Source organism: Rhea americana, unplaced genomic scaffold (assembly GCF_003343005.1).
Source record: "Rhea americana isolate MKP2758 unplaced genomic scaffold, rheAme1 scaffold_472, whole genome shotgun sequence".
NCBI classification, from domain to species: Eukaryota; Metazoa; Chordata; class Aves; order Rheiformes; family Rheidae; genus Rhea; species Rhea americana.
In genome coordinates, this window is record NW_028186615.1 from 66,403 (window position 1) to 86,463 (window position 20,061).

At 44.5% G+C, this 20,061-nt stretch overlaps 1 protein-coding gene across 1 annotated transcript in view; it reads left to right on the top strand.

The window, feature by feature from the left end:
• DNHD1 (dynein heavy chain domain 1) overlaps nucleotides 1-20,061 on the top strand; it is a 59,348-nt gene that overhangs the window by 1,514 nt on the left and 37,773 nt on the right. Inside the window, exons 2-13 of the mRNA XM_085316565.1 lie at nucleotides 1,045-1,196; nucleotides 1,251-1,373; nucleotides 3,527-3,726; nucleotides 5,460-5,663; nucleotides 5,943-6,053; nucleotides 6,537-6,693; nucleotides 7,072-7,323; nucleotides 9,934-10,177; nucleotides 10,477-10,634; nucleotides 12,135-12,260; nucleotides 16,842-17,118; nucleotides 17,358-17,485. Coding sequence (XP_085172691.1) covers nucleotides 1,045-1,196; nucleotides 1,251-1,373; nucleotides 3,527-3,726; nucleotides 5,460-5,663; nucleotides 5,943-6,053; nucleotides 6,537-6,693; nucleotides 7,072-7,323; nucleotides 9,934-10,177; nucleotides 10,477-10,634; nucleotides 12,135-12,260; nucleotides 16,842-17,118; nucleotides 17,358-17,485 — 2,132 coding nt within the window. The remainder of the gene's footprint in view (nucleotides 1-1,044; nucleotides 1,197-1,250; nucleotides 1,374-3,526; nucleotides 3,727-5,459; nucleotides 5,664-5,942; nucleotides 6,054-6,536; nucleotides 6,694-7,071; nucleotides 7,324-9,933; nucleotides 10,178-10,476; nucleotides 10,635-12,134; nucleotides 12,261-16,841; nucleotides 17,119-17,357; nucleotides 17,486-20,061) is intronic.

Consider the following 20,061-nt stretch of genomic DNA (forward strand, 5'->3'; position numbering starts at 1 on the left):
GTGTCCTGTGTCACATGTCCCATCAGGAATGTGTTCCTCAGTGGCCAGGCCATGTCCCGCAAGGGTGGGCCATGTCCTTCTGCAGCCAGGYTGAATAACTCTGCAGCATTGGACTGTCACGCAGCATTGGCCAAGACATACCTGACATAACGTGGGCAGCTTTGGGCAGGGTGTGGAAGGCCCTGGTGCCACATAGGCCCCCACTTGCTGGAGCATTGCCAACAGCAAGTGCTGCTCCCCGTGGGTGGACAGGCTGGAGCTGGTGGCCCCAGTGCTCGCAGGTCCAGTCCTAGAGCACCCAAGTAGGGCCCAAGTGGCAGGGACAGATCTCGCTGGSCGTCAGCACTCCAACGCAGGGTGACAAGGTGGTCCAGGTCCACCTGGGAAGTCTAGTCAGTGAGTCAGGATCCAGTGGGGCAGGACAAGGCACAACGATACCTGTGAAATGGCTCCTGCAAAGGCCAGGGCCTGAGCTGGAATAGCACTCGTTGGCCCCAGGGAGAGAGTGCCTGGGTCAGGGGCTCCAGTGATGCTGCAAAGGCCTGTGGGTACTCCCAGGCCCTGCCCAGCCCCCTCCATCCCCACAAAAAGTTAGTAGCATCAAGGAAAATGATCAAAGGTGTGGAATACCTCCCTCCCTTGTCACATTATTTTTAGAAGTGCTTTTTCTATGCTCTGTATTACTGTCTTGAAGAATTCATGACCATAAGATGTTAAGGCTGAAAAGGTAAAGCTTTAATAAAGCAATTGGACTACCTTGTAATGGATAGATTTACTGGTGACTGCTAAAAGTGATGGTCTAGGAAGTCCCTAAGCCAGTCATTGCTGAGGCAGAGTGTTTGTGTAGAAGAGAGAGGCCAGGGAACAGGCTGAACTGTACTTGCCCTGTTTCTTACACTATCCTCTGAGCATTTGCTACTGGCTGCTCAGGAGAGCATGGGGTTAGCTGGCCCCTCACCCAGCTGGGTGGGTCTGTATCATCATTCCTTTTGGCTGCCTCTTTTTTGTGCCTTTGGTTATGACTCTGGCCCTTATCTTTTGCAGGTGCTCAAAAGGCTATCTGCTCCCAGCCGGTGAAACATGGCTGGGCCCAAGCTCTCCGCCAGTGCCTCGAAGCCCAGCTCCAGCAGTCGGGGAGACCTGACCTCCTGCTTTTGGATACTCTTGTAGCTGAAGTCATAGTTGTGTTTAAGATGGTACTGAAGACAGGCAGTCGAAGGTCATGGTTGCACCTACTTTATGTTTTGCAGCTGCTCAGACCCTTTCAGGAGCAGCTGGCTGGCCGCAAGGAGCTGCTGCCCTTGCTGAAGAGCCTCTGCCAGCAATATCACAACAGTCAAGCCTTGGTCTCTGACCTAGATATCTTAGGTGCTGTAGGTGATGTTTTTCCCAAGGCTCGTCTGATGCTGGATATAGGAGTCAGGGAGTCAGAGCCTTCAGACAGGCTCTTGCTYAGTGGCTCAGGGCCAGTCCTCACAGAACTTCCTGGCCCATCTGTCTTGGAGAGGGAAACAAAAGATCAAGCAAAAACATCATCACAAATGTCCTTGCAGGAGCTGCAGAGGTATGTGGTTCTGGTGGAGCTCATTCAGCACACTAGAGGAGTGGATTGGGCCTCCTGCCTCTAATTCTTGGTATGGACACTCCAGTGTGCTCAAGGAAGCATGAGGCCCTCATGTTTTTCCAGTTTCTGGTTTGCTTTTATGGGTTGCAATCAAAAAATAGTTTCTCTGCAATGGAAGTTTCTCTGACCTCTTAKCTTCTCTAGCTTTTCTCCCTGTGAGCATTCTGGTGCTCAAACTGACATCACTACATAAGAGTTAATTGCAATGGGATATTCAAAGAGTGGCCTTTCAGATAAGTTGGTGAAATTCTCTGTCTTATTGCTGCTGCAGGCTGTGGACACTAAATGTATAAAAATTGAAACAGAGATGGCAGTTATTTACACTGTTGGATTTTGAACATAACAGTCTAGATCTGGCAGAGATTATTTAGATAATTCTTTTAAGATCAATGCATTTTAACTGAATGGATTAAATTCAGCAGGAACTTAGTGGGACAATGAGACACAAACTCTTGAAATCTGCAGAGAGGACAGAGGTAGTGCTGTCAGTACTGGGAAGAAGCAGGTCATTATATATTAGATGATTCTGAAAGCTAGACTAGCAGAAATAAAATGAACTGTAATAGCACACACAAAAAATCATGGACATGGGAATTATGCAAACCAAGGAACACATCTATTGTAACTGACGAAAGGCAGAGTTCTGGGAACTCTGTCCAGACCAGATGTTTATCATGCATTCGAAAAAAAAATCAAATGGAATCCTAAGAACCATTAGGTGTCATTTACTGTGCCCGGTTCTGGGCTCCCCAGTACAAGAGAGACATGGAGCTACTGGACAGAGTGCAGCGTAGGGCTACGAGGATGATCAGAGGGCTGGAGCTCCTGCCCTACAAGGAACGGCTGCGAGAGCTGGGCCTGTTCAGCCTGGGGAAGAGAAGACTGAGGGGGGATCTGATCAATGTGTACAAGTACCTGAAGGGAGGGTGTCAAGGGGAYGGGGACAAACTCTTTTCAGTTGCCCCGTGTGACAGGACAAGAGGCAATGGGCAGAAACTGAAGCACAGGAAGTTCCACCTGAACATGAGGGGGAATTTCTTCCCTGTGAGAGTGACAGAACACTGGACCAGGTTGCTGAGAGAGGTTGTGAAGTCTCCTTCTCTGGAGATACTCAAGGACTGCCTGGATGCAACCCTGTCTAACATGCTCTAGGTGACCCTGCTGAGTGGGGAGGTTGGACTAGATGATCTCCAGAGGTCCCTTCCAGCCCTACCCATTCTATGATTCTGAGATTCTGTGATTTTGTGATTAGTGTTTGTTGTTGATGCACTCAAGATCAGATTTGGGATCAGGACAAAAATTTCTCCTAGATTAGATTGGCAGAGATCACTGAGGACTTTTTTTCTCACTATAGTGTGGTCCAAGTCCTGAGATTATGAGGATATTTATTTTAACAAATCCCCTGCTGTAGGCTGCAAATCTCTTTGTGCAGTAACTGTAGTTGCACCTTGGGATTTTTGCTTTTGAACATATAAGTTATGGAGCAGTCTATAGCAGATAGAGTAGGAGCACAGGAGGCAGATGTTCAGTGATTCTAACTAAAAAGCTATTGCACAGATGGCTGCAGCTATGGGAGACAGCTCAATCTAAGTAGTCACTTGGAAGGATGTCCAAAAAATTGGGAAGATTTTTTTTCCCAGGTGTTCCAAGCTCTTCCAGTTTTGTGAGCCTGTTTCTCTAATCTGTTACAGAGTTAAAGGACTTTTTCTGGCCTTAAGAGGAGTGAATGTCTGTGCAGCTGCCTTCTTTTGATCTCATGTCACAGAATAGCTTTTTAAAAATGTGTATGTGTCTAACATGCTCTCTATGACCCTGCTTGAGGAGGGGGGTTGGACTAGATGATCTCCAGASGTCCCTTCCAACCTCAACCATTCTGTGATTGTGTGTGGCATTTTCCTGCAGTCCTTTCATTTTCATTTCAGGCCACTTTCAGGTATAGGCAAAAAGGCTACAGGAGCTGTCCTGCAGGGCTTGGAAGAAGATGATGCCTCATCTCAGCTGTCCCTGACTGGCCTCCAAGCATGTGAGACTTTCATGAGAAGCAGAGACTTGGGAAAAATCGACTGTGCCTACCTAAACGTTGCCCCCAGCAGACACTTCCGGTAACTAGCTGTTTGCTACTCAAAAGAATAGAATTAATAAAATACAGTTGAAGAAAGATCTGAATTACAGGATTCAGTGACAAGAGTCTTAAAGAAACTGACATGATATGGAATAATAGAGCAAAAGTTCTTTGCATGATTAAAGATTAGAAATGAAGGGTAGACATAAATGTTTAGCTTTGAGAAGTCAAGGGGGTCACAAGAGAAGAGCCACAGAAATCTGTTCTGGCCTGTGTGSACCAGTGCATTCCCCTGTGACCTGGAAAGGGGGAAGATTTGCTGATGACACTGTTTCCAACATATTTAAAGAAGGATTGGGAGACTGCGGAGAATTTTATTAGGGCCTTATGGCACTGAGTGACTGGCCAGTAACCTGGACAATAAAATTAATTGTGATTAATAAAAGGTGATGCATGGAGAGAAAAACAGTTTTAACTTTTCAGTTAAGATACTGGGCTCTGAGGTGAACTTTTCTACTCAGGACTGAAACTGCTGGGTTGTGATTAGACAAGTCCATAAAAATGTTAGCTCGGTAGTAGAAAAAAAATGCAAATCAAGTGTTAGGAGTTATTAGGAAAGGAACAGAGGTCAAAGCAGAGAACATGATTATGGTAGTGTGTCAGTCCTTGGTTCACCTGCATTGTGAACACTACTTGCAGGTCCAGTTCCCCATTTCAAACAGGAACAGAGAAGGGCAATGGGGAGTTCAGGGATCTGCAATGCATCAGTCTGAGAGAGGACTGAGTGGCTGCATCTCTGCAGCTGGACAGGGCATTTGAAGGGGTCCAAGGGGTTTGAAGAACTCCCTGCCAGAAGATGTGGTGGGTGCTGAAAATTTGAATGAGTTAAAAAAGCAGGTACCTAAATCCATGGAATAATCATCAAGGGCTACTAAGCATAGATGTAGGACCTCTGGCTCAAGAAATCAGTGAATCACAAGCCACTGGGGGCCAGGATAATATCTGGGAGGAGTGTGTGCTTGTCCAGTTCTTATACAGGCATCTGCTATTGACTAGCACTGGAGATAGGTACTGGGCTAAAAAGACATTGACACTACATCTCTTCTTGCACATTAAACAATACCAGAAACTATTACCAGGCTCAGGAATATGGCTGTCTATGCTACTTGACTTTTATATGGTCCCTGGTACAGTTTGGTCTATGCCACGTAGCTCTTTCCCAAACAACTTTGGGTTATCATTGATGAATACCAAACAGGCCAAGAAGCCAGTCTAGTAGGCATTTTCAGTGTGGCCACCCTCTTGTGATGAGCGAAGTTTAATACTGCGGATGCTGTCTATTCATTGCCATTTGATCTGTGTGTCAGGAGAATTTTCCCAGGTACATTTAGCTGTAGCCAAGGTCTGGCTCACTACTACTATTTCTAGTTTATCTTCTTTTGTTCTTTTTAAATTAAAACAGATGTTTTAATCTCAAATTTCTTGAAAAATACTACAACACCTGTATGCAGGAGATCAGGCTAGCTTATCAGAGCAGTTCTTTCTGATTAGAGCATCTGTGAATTTTATACATGCACTCTGAAACTTACCTCTCACACACATTCTTACAAGCAATTCAGTGGCCTGCATCCTTGATCTTACTCTTATACGTGCACACTGACAAGAAGCTGTTTTAAGTCTTTTCCCTAGCTAGCAGGTCCTACCTGCCAACATAAGAGCAGGAACAGCAGTGCTGTCAACCCATGTGTCCCGCGTCTGTGTCTTACCATGCAGACCCTATGACCTGGTAGTGGTTCCCCAGCACAAGGCAAAATCTCAGCACTACGTCTTCTCATCATTTGGAGTACTACATGTGCAGCCTGAGGATGGAGCCAAGATCATGACACTAGCAGAGTGGCACCGAGAAGCAATGCTGTGGCAGCTGCTCTGTTGTTTTCCCTTCTTCCAGCACTGCCTCGAACGCAAAATCTTTGCTAGGTGAGTGATGCAAGTGAAGTTCTCTCTTTGACACCAAATGGGAATTACAAAAAAATCCTGCTCTCCGCAGAGTGTCTGCAGGAGGATGCCTGGATCTGTTTGGCAGGAGAGGGGGATACAGCTTGGGCAAATGAATGGGAAGGACTCATTAGAGCAGGCCAGTGACATTTAGCTGCTGCATGGGATGGGCTCTTCATCCTGCCTCCTGGGCTGCTCCCTCCTCCTATTATTGTATTGCCAAGGCATAGCTCTAAGTTTTGCACTGTCTGTCACTGCCAGCTGGTGGAAGAACATGAAGCGCCGTCAGCTGCAGAAGTGTCGAAAAGCCCTAAACAGCTGTCTGCTTTTGGCTGTTCCCCACTTTGCGGCAGCTCTGCTCCACATCTCCAGGTGAGTGTGCACGTGCTTAGGTTTCATCCCTGTCTTTGTCTGGAATCTGACTGCAGAGCATTGCTCTGCCCAGAGCCCAGCTGATGGCAGACTCCTGTCTAAGCCCCTGTGTTCTYATCCCCTGGGATCTCAGCTGAGAGCTGAGGGCTCACATCCTTATGAGTGAATGAACTGCTTTYAGACTCACCTGTGTTCTTTCTTGAGAAACTTTCTTCTTATGCCTCTTGCTGTTTTTGGTCTTAAGGGGTGCAGCCTTCTCCCCAGTATGTACCTCCTGTGGTCCTGTGTCTCTCCTGGATCAGTTCTTCTGGAGTAGGGAACAGGGCCCCAGCGCTCATGCCCTATTCAGTTAGCCATGGGATGCTGTGCAAGGAACCATTTTTGCAGTGCCCTTTCAGAGCATTATGCTCTTGTTCCTTTCCTGGAATGCTTGAGAGTGTGCCCAGGCATGAGAAGACTTGTGATATGTTCTGTCCTCCCCAGACTCCTGCAGGARCTCCAATCTGTGCACTGGCTGCCCCAGGATAACTCCATGTGCTACAGCTTTCCTGGATTGCAGGAGAAAATAATGCAAGAGAATAGACATGCCCAAAGCCTGCTCAGGAGATTCTTTGTCCTCTGTTCATCCATACTTGAGTTAGTAAGTGTGGGCTGGAGCCCTAGGGTGACCTTTGCATTCTTCCCTGACCTGGCAGCTATAAAGATCCTAGGCTTCTCCTTTCCTCCGATGTGAGGAATCATAAATTCAAGTGCTGCAGATCACTGTGCTCTGCATCCAATATTCTTAATATTTTTAAGAAAAGTATTTAGCAAACTATGCTCTATATTCTTCTATACTCCTTTTCTTCCCCCAAATATAAGAGAAAGAGCCCTAATCCCTTTGGGTCTCTTTAGCAGCATGGGGTTGATAAAAGGAGGGAGTGGGATTTCTCTTTGAGTGCTTTTTGTTCCTTTCTGAACCCCTGAATGATGACTGGAATAACTGACTTCAGTCCTGCTGTGTTTGGTTTCTGGACAGGTGCGAGATGACACTTACAAGATGGTGCATGATCTGCAGACCCAGGTGCAGGGCTGCAGACTCTGTGTTTCCAAAGAGTCTCTGTATAAGCAGAGGGTGCACTATGAGGGCCTACAAAACAGATTGCAGCAAGCTGAATCCTGGCTGCAGCGTCTGGGTATGTTGGCAAAGCTGGCAAACTTCCTGATCTGCCAAAACTTGGTTTCCATTGTGCAGGAGGAGATCAAAGCATTTGTCAGCAATGTCTTGCAGGTAAGGAGGGAGTTGGAGCTCTGCTATTTGTTGGTCACAGGATTTGAATTCAGAGGGACCTTTGACTCATCTTATCAAATGATCCCATCATCTCATCCCATCCAGCTCAGCCCAGAGACTCTACTAGCCATGCTGCCAGTGAACCCAGTACCTTTCTGAGTGTTCATCTTTACAGTGCTTCTTTGCCTTTTAGTTCGACTTCCTAGAAAATGTTACACTATAAAACAGGGCTGTGCAGCATCTACAGACTGAAGGATACCTCACCCATCCAGAATCTAACTGTGTGCCTTGGACACCTTGCTGGTTCCTTCTTCTCCTATTAGAAGATTTAGGGTCATTATCCACACAGTTCCCAGAGAGAAGCTTCCCCATAGAACCATTTATTGCTCTCCTTCCAGCCTTGTTTGTGCTTTCTCTCCCACATAGGCAGATGGCATCAGGCGGAAGGCTGTTCTCAGAGTACTCCTGGTGTTCGATGCTGACAGTCACTTGGTCCCCCATCCCTCTAGTCAACTGCTGGAAAGCTGCCTGATGGGAGCCCTGGATTTTGTGATAGAATCTGTCTTGCAGGTTAGCATCTCTGACTCAGGCTGGTTGTTACCCTTCTTTGCTATGCCAGTTGCATTTAGATTAGTAGAGATTCCTTGTCCCATAGTATGTCCCATGCAAATGTCCTCAGACAAAAGCAGAATTGATTCTTATGTCAGTCTTTTTCCACTGTTCCACCAGCATCAAAACATTGGAGATGAGGCAGTGGTAACACAGTGCTCATGAGTTGGAACAGTTGCCATTTACATGCAGTGTCTCTGGAAAGATCTGAAAAAAATCATTACTTCTAACAAGTTGCCATGGGTAGTGTAGGAACAGTGATAGGGTTCTTAAGGAAGGATGAAAGTCATTGCTCTCCTGGTTGGGGAGTGTGTAGAAGGGGTAATCATGCTTTGTAGCATGAATGGGTCTATATGGCTTTGCTGAAAGATAGTGGTTTCTGTTATGCAATTCCTTACACTGGAGAGAGGAAATACCTCAGGAAAAGTAATCCATGATGAATGCTTTTCTTCAAGCACCTGCAAACYTCTAACTCTTCTTTCTCTTAGGTGACCCAGAGCAGGGGAAAGAACCAAGAGACCCATCCTGAGCAGAGCTGTGGASACCAAAAGAGTCCCGAAGAGAAATGCAGGGGAGTGGCAGATAGTAAGTACCTCTGCATCTAGTGCACTGTACTAGTGCTCTTTCTTGCTTCTGCTCTCTCTTTGCTGACAGAAGCAGTCCAGGGCACAGTGGGTTTTATCTGAAGGTGGATATTAAACCAGAGAAAGAAAGGACATTTCCTTTGCTCACTAGCGTTGAAGGAAGATGCCTGCTCCTGATTTTGCTACAGGTGCCTTGAAACTTCTTTGTGTCTGTTTCTAAATTTTGCACAGGTCTTAGGAAAACAAATAAAAGAAATATTGAAAATATGGAATTTCAGTGCCCCAATGAACTGCCTTGGCATCAGTCTACTGAGGTATTATGTGACCAAGAGCCACAGCTAGTTCTTCATCCAGATTTAAAGGCTGCTGGGGGTCTGAAGGTGACTGGACACCAGGTGAGGAGCCATTGTCCACTGCCATCGTGCGACCAGCTGTCCCAGGACTTGTACATGGACAACAACATCCAAGAAGCCTTTGATCAGCAACGAGCTTTGCTGAAGGTGAATATGAAAGCTGGAGTTGTGGCTCAAGATCTTCCTACTGTGTGTTAGCATGTCAGCAGATACGGTAGCACTTTTCTCTCTGGGACAGAGCTACAAAAGAGACTGATACACATCTCCAGAACAGCCTTTTGGTAGCCTTCCTAGAGCTTCCTATACCTCCTTATCTGTGCCCACTCCAGTTATATCAGGTATATCCAGACCATCACTTCTTTATATGCCACTGCTGTCTCTTTGAGTGATGAATCTGCTTCCTGCAGGATGTGGTTGCCGCTAGGAATGGCAGTGATAGACTCACAGCTGAGTCAGTCGTAGGTTCTTTGATGTCTCCAGCTCCTCCAGACAGCCATTCCCCTGCTTGTAGTCAGGCTATGAAATTATGGGAAAGCCCCATAAAGTGGAGTCTGATCTTAATGGAGGCTCGTGGACATTGGTCATCTATAGAAGAACTATTGCCCTGAGCCTCAGTTTAAATTACCTTGCCTCCTCTGGCCCTTTTGCAAAGTTTATTTACTTTTGCTGCAGGAAGACCCCAGCTTGTTTATTGAAGTCTGGCCATAAAAAGCTTTCTTATCTCTGGATTGCTGCAACATCCTGTTCATGCCTTGTAAAAGAAGCCAGTTGTGTGTCTCATCTTGATATAGATGGGCAGTCTGCATGTAGTGCGTGCTAGAGTGAGGCATGGGTTCTGGAGCATGAGGCGGCTGTTTTCAGCATCACATGGATTTTCTTAGCAAGCTTTGAGGCTGATGGTGGGGAGGGCCTGCGATGAAAAATACCTCTCCTTTTGATGAGGCTGTGTGGTCAACTGTCACTCTGAAGATAGGAAGCTATATTTGGAAGGCTAGGGAGATAGGCTGGCACTGCACTGTGGCGGTTTTCTGGGCCTGACTAAACTCTGCACACTATCCTGGTAGGCAGCAATAAATGAGATCCAAGAGATCTGCAAGGAAYATAAGTGGGTGGCAGAGATCCACAGCTTTGCACAGAGCTGGAGTTCTACAGAGCTGGAGCTGATGAAGGGCTGGCCAGCTGAGGATTACATTCGGAGGGTTGCACAGCTTCGTGCCTGGGCAGAACGTATCAAAGAGGTGCCCTCCAATATCATCACCTGCAACCGGCTGCTCTTTGTGGACTGCAGTAACATTCAAGAACAGACTGGTAAGGAAGTATGAGAGGCATGTGGAGGAGGGGAACCCTGCAAAGTTGAATTATGGACCTTGTGCAAGGCACAAAGGCACTTACACAAAGTAGAGATTGGAGGGAGTGAAAATCATGGGGGATGAATGGCAAGTCCCACAAGGAATAGACACTTGCACACAGACTAATTTCAAGGGAAGAGGCAAGAGGGCTTGACCCCCCAGAAGTCAGTGTCAGCAGCACTTTGTTATGAGTGCAGTTTCCTGTTTTTCCTTTTCACTGTGTGACCATGCACTGATGCCTGCTCTCTGCACTGCCAGGCCCCTTGCTAGTCTTCATTACCGAAGAGATCCTTTCTCTGCTCCTGAGTGAGACAACCCACCACAGCCAACTCCTCATCTCTGAACTGAGTGATGTAGTGCAGCTCTACCAAAATGTTGGTGCTGACATCTTTACGGTAGCCAAGTGCTCCCAGAAGGTATGACTAGTCCCATGTGCTGTATAGTGCACTTGTACTCAGTGTATCTCCCCCCTCTGTGGCTCTACTGTGCGTGGGCTGCCAGCAGTCAGTCTGTTAGGGAACTAGCAACAGCTTGTCTTGGGAAGGCCAGAATGTCCCATTTGCCTAATCTTATTGTTGGACATTATCATAGCAGGTCTACTCTGTTCTAGCCACACTATTCCCTTCTTCCGCTCACCATTTCATAGCTATTATCAACAAGGCTCTGAGAGCAGCAGGTTTCAGAGCTAATAACTTCTTCAGGCATGGCATGTGCTGAATGGGTGCTTCTGAATTTCTAGCTTCTCCTTAGCTCTGAAATAGCATAAATTGTTAGATTCTTCTGGACTAAATCCAGATGTCACAACCCCTGAACACGCTTGTAGAAAGGATGAGAGTGAAGTAAAGCATTCTCCCTGATTTAGCATAGGAAATTTGCTGTTATAGACATCATAAGGACTTCCACAGAAAGGTTAACTTTTTAGCAGCAGATCAGACAAGAAGTCTAGATTCATTTACCAAGAATTGTGCTCAGATTAATAGCAGAGATAATTCCCCAGTCAGATTTTTGAATTCACATTGACTTTCCTGTTCTTCAGGCTGAAATCTCCAGGTCTGCCTTGCCCAACCTATCTCTAAGTTTTGACTTAATATTATACCATCTGTTTTCCCTGAAGTGCATACAGGGTTGGAATTGTTTTTTTCAAAGTTGATGTCTGATATGCACAGTCTCTCAGTATCTTCAGTGCTGTATGGTTCTCAACTATTTGTAAAGCAATTGCTTTCCAAGTCAACAATGAGATGTAACTGCTTTCAAGTGGCTTCTTTGAGTGAAGTTAAGACATTTAATCTTTTCTCATCGTGGAATACACTCACTAAGCGGGGAAAGAAATGCATATGTCCCTGAATATAAAAACATGAGCAAATATGTATCCCCCATGGGATGAGCAGAGCAGTTAGTTTGTTCAGATTCACTAGAGAGTTTTGCTGCTGCAGTCAGTCTCTGTACAAGTACATGCAGCTACTTTTTGTGCATGGCTGTCTTCCTTCCTTCCTCCTTTCRTAGTGTCGGGGTCCACACACAGCATATGAGGAGCTTCTGGCATGTGCAGAATTGAAATACTGCATGTACATAAGCCTGAAAATTTCTAGATTTCCTGCACATGTGGGAAATGCATGCTGCTTGTGTGCAATGACATAATGGAGAGTGGAAGAGATTGCTGTGAAGATGAATGGGAGAAATCTATTGCTTTTGCTATGACAGTCCTTCAGGTTGTACCATTTTTCACAAAAGGAAAACAGGGATGATCAATGAATTAACTGGATTAGCTCTGTGTACTGCAAGATGGCTGGAAGCGAGGTTGGGAAGCTGAGACCAGAGCCTTCTGTGGAGTTATGCAGATTGATATGAGGTGAAGTTTGGCAGCAAGTTGAGACAATGCTGTTCAGAATGCATGATGTTACTTTCTCTTCATGCAGCTGGACCAGTATCAGGGCCAGATGGCAGAGCTGCAGGAGAAGGTGGAGTATGTGCAGGCGCTGAACAAGGCTATCAGGCAGTGCTTCCGTCAGCTCAGTCCAGAGGAGGAAAATCTGGAAAGCACGGTGAGGGTCTTGTCAGGGCATGCTGTGTGGAGAGAGGAGAGCATCCAGCTGTCAGCTGGCCTACTTCGTGTTCTGCATGTGGCTCCAAGATATTCTAGTAGTTTGGAGTTGGTTCTGTCCTACCCCACCAAGAACCCAGCAGAGCTTCAGCCACCCATTCTCCCTTGCAGCCGCTCAGGTAACAATCTCAGTCTTGCTGCTTTACATATTCAGAAAATTTTCTCCAGGCCCCTGGAATTCCCAGGCCATTTTCTGAGTCCCTGCCTCTGCAGCACTTTGGGTAAGCTGTAGTGGCCTGTGCTGTGCAGTCACTGCAGGGCTGCACTGCCAAGCATCAGGTTGGCACCAAACTACCTTTCCTCAGACCCTGAGCAACGTTGTCTCTGTGCCCACTATGAGCAGAGCTCTCCAGGGCACTGCCCAYGGGGACATCTGTCCTGTACCTTCCCCCTGCTGAGGGGAAGTTGAATGCCTTCCCTGCAAATGGCAGCTCTTGGCTTGTTTTCACACTGGGTTGCTGCTTGCCCTCATGCTGCCCATCCCTGTGGCTTGGCCAGGTCTCTCCGACATGCCTCTGTGTTGCCTGGGATCCTGCCTAACCCATCTGATCTCTATCTGCCTGCAGATGTTGCTCGATCATTTCCTACCTTCTCTGCTCCCATTCCATATCATTAAATTGCCTTCCACCGTGGGGAAATACGAACTACTGACTCTTCTCTCAACTCCTCTGTATGACAGCATTCTTCTGCTCTACACTGTCTTATGTTCTGTCTTAGGTACACTGTCTTCAGCTCTGCTCAGGGAGAGGCCATTTGTAGTTTAAATTAATTATGATTTACTGATGTATCAAAAATTCTGGGTCTAGTGACACATAGCTATTATTAGAACTCATAAAACTGATGTTCATCCAATCTTCTCTGATTCCTTTTCTATTTTAATATTTTAATGATCATTTTCTAGAGGCAGAGATGAGGTTGTTTCTTAAACTGTTTGTGTGCAGATACACCTACATAGAGCTTATATACATGTGGCTGGTACATTTCTTGTTTTTTGTCTATATGACACCTGTGTCCCAATTGCCCTGATGCCTTCAGCCAAGCACATGTTCAGTAGGACTATTTTAAAATGTCTTAGCTATAAGCTTTAGTTTAGAAGCACCATCTCTCTACTTCTTCTCTCTTAAACAAATGCTGTATAATTAGATGGCAAAGTACACAGTCAGCTGGCTTAGATTACTACTGGTAATTTAACTTTCCGTGCCTTTGTTAGAAAGCAGGTTTTATTTGGCTGCTTGTTATTTCTGCCATTATCTGTGGCTAGGAATAAATCTAGAATTTAAAAATTACCTCTTGAGTGAAGAAATAATGCCTTTGAAGGATGAATTTTCCAGACACATTACYAGCAAAAACATCGCACTGTAAAGGACTGCAGTATGAGAAAATCTAGGGTGAAAGTTTTTGCTATTGGAGAGATTCTTGTGCCTCTTTTCTGAGACTGGTTTGTCTAGGGTAAGAACATTAGACTGTACTCTTCAAAAGAATTTTTGCTGCTGTTTGTTCATAGACTGCAGCTGCAGAGACATTGTCCCATTTGGGAAATCCTGGAAGAATAAAGGAAAGAAGAGTATGAAACTTACAAAGATTTAAAAAACAGGCATTTCCCAGTACTTCTGTTCTCAAAGAACCATAGTCTCTGTAAGTCTGACTGAGCTGAAGTGTAGGTGGAGAAATAAGAGGAGGTCTCTGAACGCTCACACACTGCAGAAGACGAAGCTGGTCAGAGTTGTTAACCTCACAGATCTCCCATTTGGAAAACTACTTGTTCCGTCACTGCTAACCTGGGAATGACATTGGTACTAATCAAGTGATTTTAGAGATGGAAGAAGTAGAGTATGACATTCCTTCTAGTCTGTCCCAGTCTATTCCCTGTCCCCTTCCTGGAACCCCCTCTCTTCTAACAGCATCCTGCAGAAGAAGAAGGCTGAGCAATGGAGGAGCACCTGACAAAGCTCAAGGAAGGCTACATACTGTCCACAGAAGTCCAGAAGGACTCTGGCCTTCTCTGACTAAGAAGTTCAACATCTGTCAGCTGAGAGTAGTAGCCCTCATTGTCTTTCCCTACATGGGTTAAAGCATTCTATGTGTTGCTTTTGGCCTTCAGAATGTGCATTTTCAGGCTATGATCCAGCCAGCCCACAAAGATGTTTCAGATCTGACAGGACATTGCCAAAGGTCATGTAATGTAATTCCTCCTGGCCTGGCAGCTATCCCCAGAGTGCTTAGAGCTCTGCTGTGATGGCAGTCTACCTCAGGGGACAGGATTCAAAGGGTTTACATGTCTGGAGGATGAGCTGGTTTGCTGAAAACTGTCAGTAACAAGCAACTTTCAAAGAGATCTTCTTCTCTTGCTCAGAGCACACAAACCTAAGTCAGTATGGTCTTGTCCAAATAGTTCCTGAATGCCATCTAACTCTGTGATAGCAATACCTTCTAACTTCAGAAATGTTCCTRTTAGCTTTATGCATTTATTTGTCTGAAGGCTCATGCAGCCCCTTGATGTCACACTTTTGATCCACTTTATATCCTAGCCTCACCACTAGGTGTAATTGCATATTCTGCTCTTGAGGGGTCAACTGGAATAGTTTCCTGCACTTGCCATTTAGTTTTTTCTTCTTGGTCGCCTTTTTGTTCAGATACTTCACTTTCTGTCATACTTTCACTGAAGTAGCATTGTACAGTCTACAAGGGCTGTGCTTACTGTTTTTTTCCCTTTCTTGTTTTTCTGAACTCTATCCAGAGGTTAGTACTGCTATGTCACACTGAGCATTGCAGACACTATTACATAGTTTCTGGCTAACTGCAAAATGATAATTTTATATTTTACAAAGTGATACAAGCAAAACCAGAAAATTGTATTCCTGTCCAGCTGGAGACTGGCACCGATACCAGAAATTATCAGTAAACATCTTAGCATAGATAAGCTCGTGCTAAGAAGAAAACTAAGATACCCTATTGTCTAGCTTACCATAGATCTAGCAGGTTGGCAGTTTGGAGCTCACAGGAATGCTCACAGATGTAAAGACTTTAAAAGAATTGCCAATGGCATTTCAGTGGATCAGTTGGCCTTCCTAATTAAGCTGGGGAAAAAGCAAAAATCCAGTTAAACCCACAATCCCCTAAGAGTTTTTCCATTATGTGAAAAAGGTATGATTTTAATGTATTGGTGGATGAACACTGGATGAACATGTTGCCCAGAAAGGAGTCTCCATCCTTGGAGATATTCAAAACCTGACTGGACACTGTCCTGGGCAGCCTGCTCTAGGTGGCTCAGCTTGAGCAGGGGAATTAGCCTGGAACTCCAGAAATGCCTTCCAACTCCAAATATTCCATGATTCTGTGATTCAGTGATATGTTAGCTAGCGTACATGTAATTTTGTCAAAAGCTATGAGCTGCCACTAACTCAGATATATTGTTAGTAGAAACAATAGCTGGATCCCTCTGGATTGACTGAGGCTCATCTTTGAGTGCAAGTCTGGAACAGACTTCCAAGTTTGTATTTTTGAGTCTATAACAAGAGGCCTTAACTCTTCTATATATATTCTGACATGTTATATTAACTACAGATAAGAGAGCTGAGACCCTTACTTATAATTCCACAGCCAGCCATTAGTAGGGAACCTATGTCTGTTAAGCTGAAATGCATTGTTCTGCATAGCATGTCACACTGACATCAGAGAAAGATCTTTAACACTAGGAATTCACAGTGTGAGTCTGCAGAAGCCCAACTGTATTGCTTGCAAGCTCTTTCTATGGTGAGCTATATGATGGGAGGGAGGAAGATCAAATTTGTCTGCATTAGGACATTTTCCAGTGGCTTCAGCTGTCCCTACAGATGCAGCAGTCTTCTTGTCAACCCTGCTTAGCAGCTCCGASAGCTTTGCAAAACCAATGCAAACACAGTCTTGTTTTCCTGTTTCTCATATAAAGCTTATGTAGATCTAACTTTTTCCAAATACCCATTTCATGTTCTTAAACTAACTTAAACTTCCCCCACAGTTTTGAGTATAGATGTGGTCTTTCCCACCTTCTGCTGTGAACTGAGACCCTGACTTCTATTTAATCCAAAGTAGCTTATATACRTTTTTTGTCTTCGATTTCTTCCTGCCTTGTACTAAGCCAAAGATGTTAAAGTCAACATGATTAGAGTAAACATCAAAGGAATTGACACCCATATGACCTTTTTAAGTGTGATTTTGCTCAAATGCAGGTACAAAGAGGGAACCAGCTGCCAGCCTCTACTCTTAGGTCACATTTGTAAATCTGCACTGAGGTCAGATATCTTGTCTTCAGACTCCAGCACTGCATAAGGGAGTGCTGTTCTGATCCTAGGATTCCCTTCTTCCAACCTTCCCAAGCACAGAAARATGTCTTCAGTCCTATAGAGCATTGCCCTCTGCACTCAGTCCTATACTTCCTACTATGTGGTCCATTGTCTCATTGTGTCTATCCCCTGTCCATGGTTTGGATCCTTATTTCTCCTCCCATAGTCCTCTCTCATGTGTATTTGAATCTTTTTTTCAGCTTCTGGACACTTGGGAGTCTTTTGTATACCAGCAACAGAAAGTGTCAGAGTTCATTATTTCCCGGCGTTTCAGCATCATTGATGAGCTCAGTGAGTCCCTGCAGAAGACCAAACAGGAGCTGCAGGAGCTGTTGGCCAGGGTGACGTCAGGGCATTTCCTGGATCCCTCACAGAATCCATGCACCATTGGGCAAGAACTGCATGAGCTACAATTCTATCTCCAGACTACAGACATCCATGTGACTGAACTGTGTCGCTCTCAAATGATTCTCACAGGCAAGAAAGCAAAGAGATCCTGCATTTTCTGGTCTACTGTGGCTGATGCCCACCTTTGGGGCAAGCAACTCCCTTTGCCCTGGGCACTGCCCAGTAAAATGAGTTTCATCTCCTTAAACTTATGTTGTGTGTTTCTCCTCTAGTGGCAGTTTGCTGCTTTTAGGAGACAGCCAGGGTTGGAAACAGTGGGGCAGAGATTTGTTCAACAGTCCCTTGATTCTTGTGTTTTGTGTTTACAGGTGACTGTACTGATGTCTCCTTTGTAGCTAAGACTCGGGCTGTCATTGATGCGTCTGAACATGTGTGGCGATTACTCCACATCATCTCTGAGCAGATCCGTGACTGGAAATGCCTTAATTTCACTAAGGTGAGGACCTTTCTTGCTGTCTCTCTACCCCCATCAGAGACTACCTTCAGCTGTATCAGTGCTGCTCTGTTGTGAAGTGTCCTCACTATGGTCTTTTGCCAGTTCTGATTCAGCTCAGTCTGAAAGCATATCTTCTTTCTGTTTCAGCTTTGAACTCTCTTCCAATCCTTTTCTGAGCTTTCCAGTGTCCCTCAGTCCTAACCTGCAGCCAGCCTCCTTGTAACCCAGTCCTGGGCTTACCTACTCTGTCTATAGTTCTGCCACTCAATCCTAAACCACAGTCATCTTTACCCTTCCATTTAGACTTTACTTTTAAATGATATAAATAATTACTCCTCAGAGCAGCTGGTTAGAGCTCACAAGCCAAATGAGGCTGTACTCATTTGGGAGTCCATACACAATATCATCTACTTTGAGGTAATGAAAAAAGAAAAAAATATTTATTCAAATAAAATTTGTAGAAGGAGTGAGAGGAGTGGATTGTTTGCAGGTGACCTGGAGACAATTTAAAAACACTTTATTAGAAATTCAGAATAAATGAAAAATATCTATCAAAAGAACTTTGAAAGGACCGTGCTGGGTAAACCTCAACATAAAGGAAGGTCTTAGCAGGATAGACATACTTCAAAAAGCGGAAATTGTATGCAAAGGAAAATTAAAAAGCATGTAAATTTTATCACTGATGTGATGAATATAAAATCACCAAAAAGCAGACCAAAAACATTCAGAAGACTAACTTGATAAGAATGCACATGCAATAATAAATCCTTTTAAAAACATACTAGAATGAGAAAGCCTAACAGAAAGTCTCTAGGGCTTTCAATAGTTGCACTATGATAGAAGTACTCTGTAAGGAAGAAGCCATGGGCGGAAATTTCAARTAAGTTATTGCACTGGGGTTCACCATGAAAGATTTTAAGGCAGTTTCTGTACAAGAACCTTTCTTGGTTCTTGTAAAGGACTATCTCAAATTAAAGTATCAGCAGAAGATATTTGAGGACAAATTGATAAATTCTCACAAATACATAGAATACAAGTTTTCTGAAGGAATTTAAGTATGAACTAGCCAAATTATTCACTGTGATACATTGCATATCATCTTAAACTGGCCTTGGTGCTGTGGTAATGGAAGCTGGTGCCTGTTTTTGGAAGTATTCCAAGAGGATCTTGGAAATTATAGACTAGCAAATTTGACTTTAGTACTGGACACATAGATAGGAAAATACAGTAGAAAATTGCTGTTTATGAAACAGCGTCAAAGCAATTTAGCAATAATGTGGCAAAGTTTAAGGTGAGACCAGGTAGGAGTGGAGCTGATATTATTTTGAAGCAAAGGGAGTTTCACCAGCTCACGCACCCATACCCATATGGTCACCACCACACAGGTGTGTGTATCCTAGCCGTCTCACCAGCAGTCAGATACCAAGATGCTCATATGTGTGCCCAGGTTTCCTTGCACACAGAGGATGAGGAATGCCAGCTTTTGAGTCCTCCCCATGTTTCCTGGGTTCTTCTTAGGCTCGCAGCCATGTGTTGTGTTTGGATGTGCTTTTTTAGTCTTCCATTAGAGTTGACAGAAACCAATCTTTCCATTCTGTCCCWCATCTGAGACTCAGCAGGGCTTACTTACTGTCCTTTGTCCCTTGTTCGGGGCATCCTGAGAAGTGGAATTTAGGTACGTGCTGGGATCTTGCTGACCTGCTAGTGTAGGTGATGTCAACATATCCCATTCTTATAGCCCTTCTCCTGCAATTTGTTCCTTCTCATTCTTCCACATCCTGACATTCCCGTTCATTGTCCATTCAGGCCAATCTTAAAATTTCTACACAAATTCTCTGCAAGTGGATGCACAAGTAAGTATATTAAAATGGGGTACTGGCACCATGGCTGTTACAGAGAGACATCAAGTTCTGTAAATCTGCCCGTGTTTTGGGGAAGTCTTGTGAATAAAGAAGATCTGAAGGATTTAATATACTTGACTTTCAATAGCTTTTTGACAATGTCTTTCACTGAAAGCTCTTAAAGATACTGCATTGTCAAAAGATTAAAGAAAAATCTCGGGTTAGGAATTTTTGAGATCTTAAAGGATTTGCACTGTTCAACATGTTCATAAATGAACTRTAAAAGTGAGTTCAAAAGTTCTTTTGTGATGCATATTTATTCAAGGAAGTGGAAATGAAACCTGATTGTCAAAGCAGATCTTGTGATGCTGAATACCTGGGCAACATAATGAGAGACAGAGTTCATTTTATTAAATACAAAGTATTGCACACTGGGAAAAATCAACCTTACTGTAACTGAACAGTGACAGGCTCTAAAGTAGCTTTACTAGTAATGAAAGGGATCTGGAGCCATTGTGGAGCACTCTTTTAGAGATATCAGTTCAGTGCTCAGAAACAAGCAAAAAGGCAGTTGAGAAACTACAAAAAGGGAATGTAACAAAGAAAAACAGGAAAATACTGTTGCACTACAGTAAAAATCCACTGCACGTCTGCATCTTGAATGCTGCTGGCAGTTCTGATCTCCTATCTTTGAAAGGTTATTGCAGAACTACACAATGGTTGAGTATGGACAGC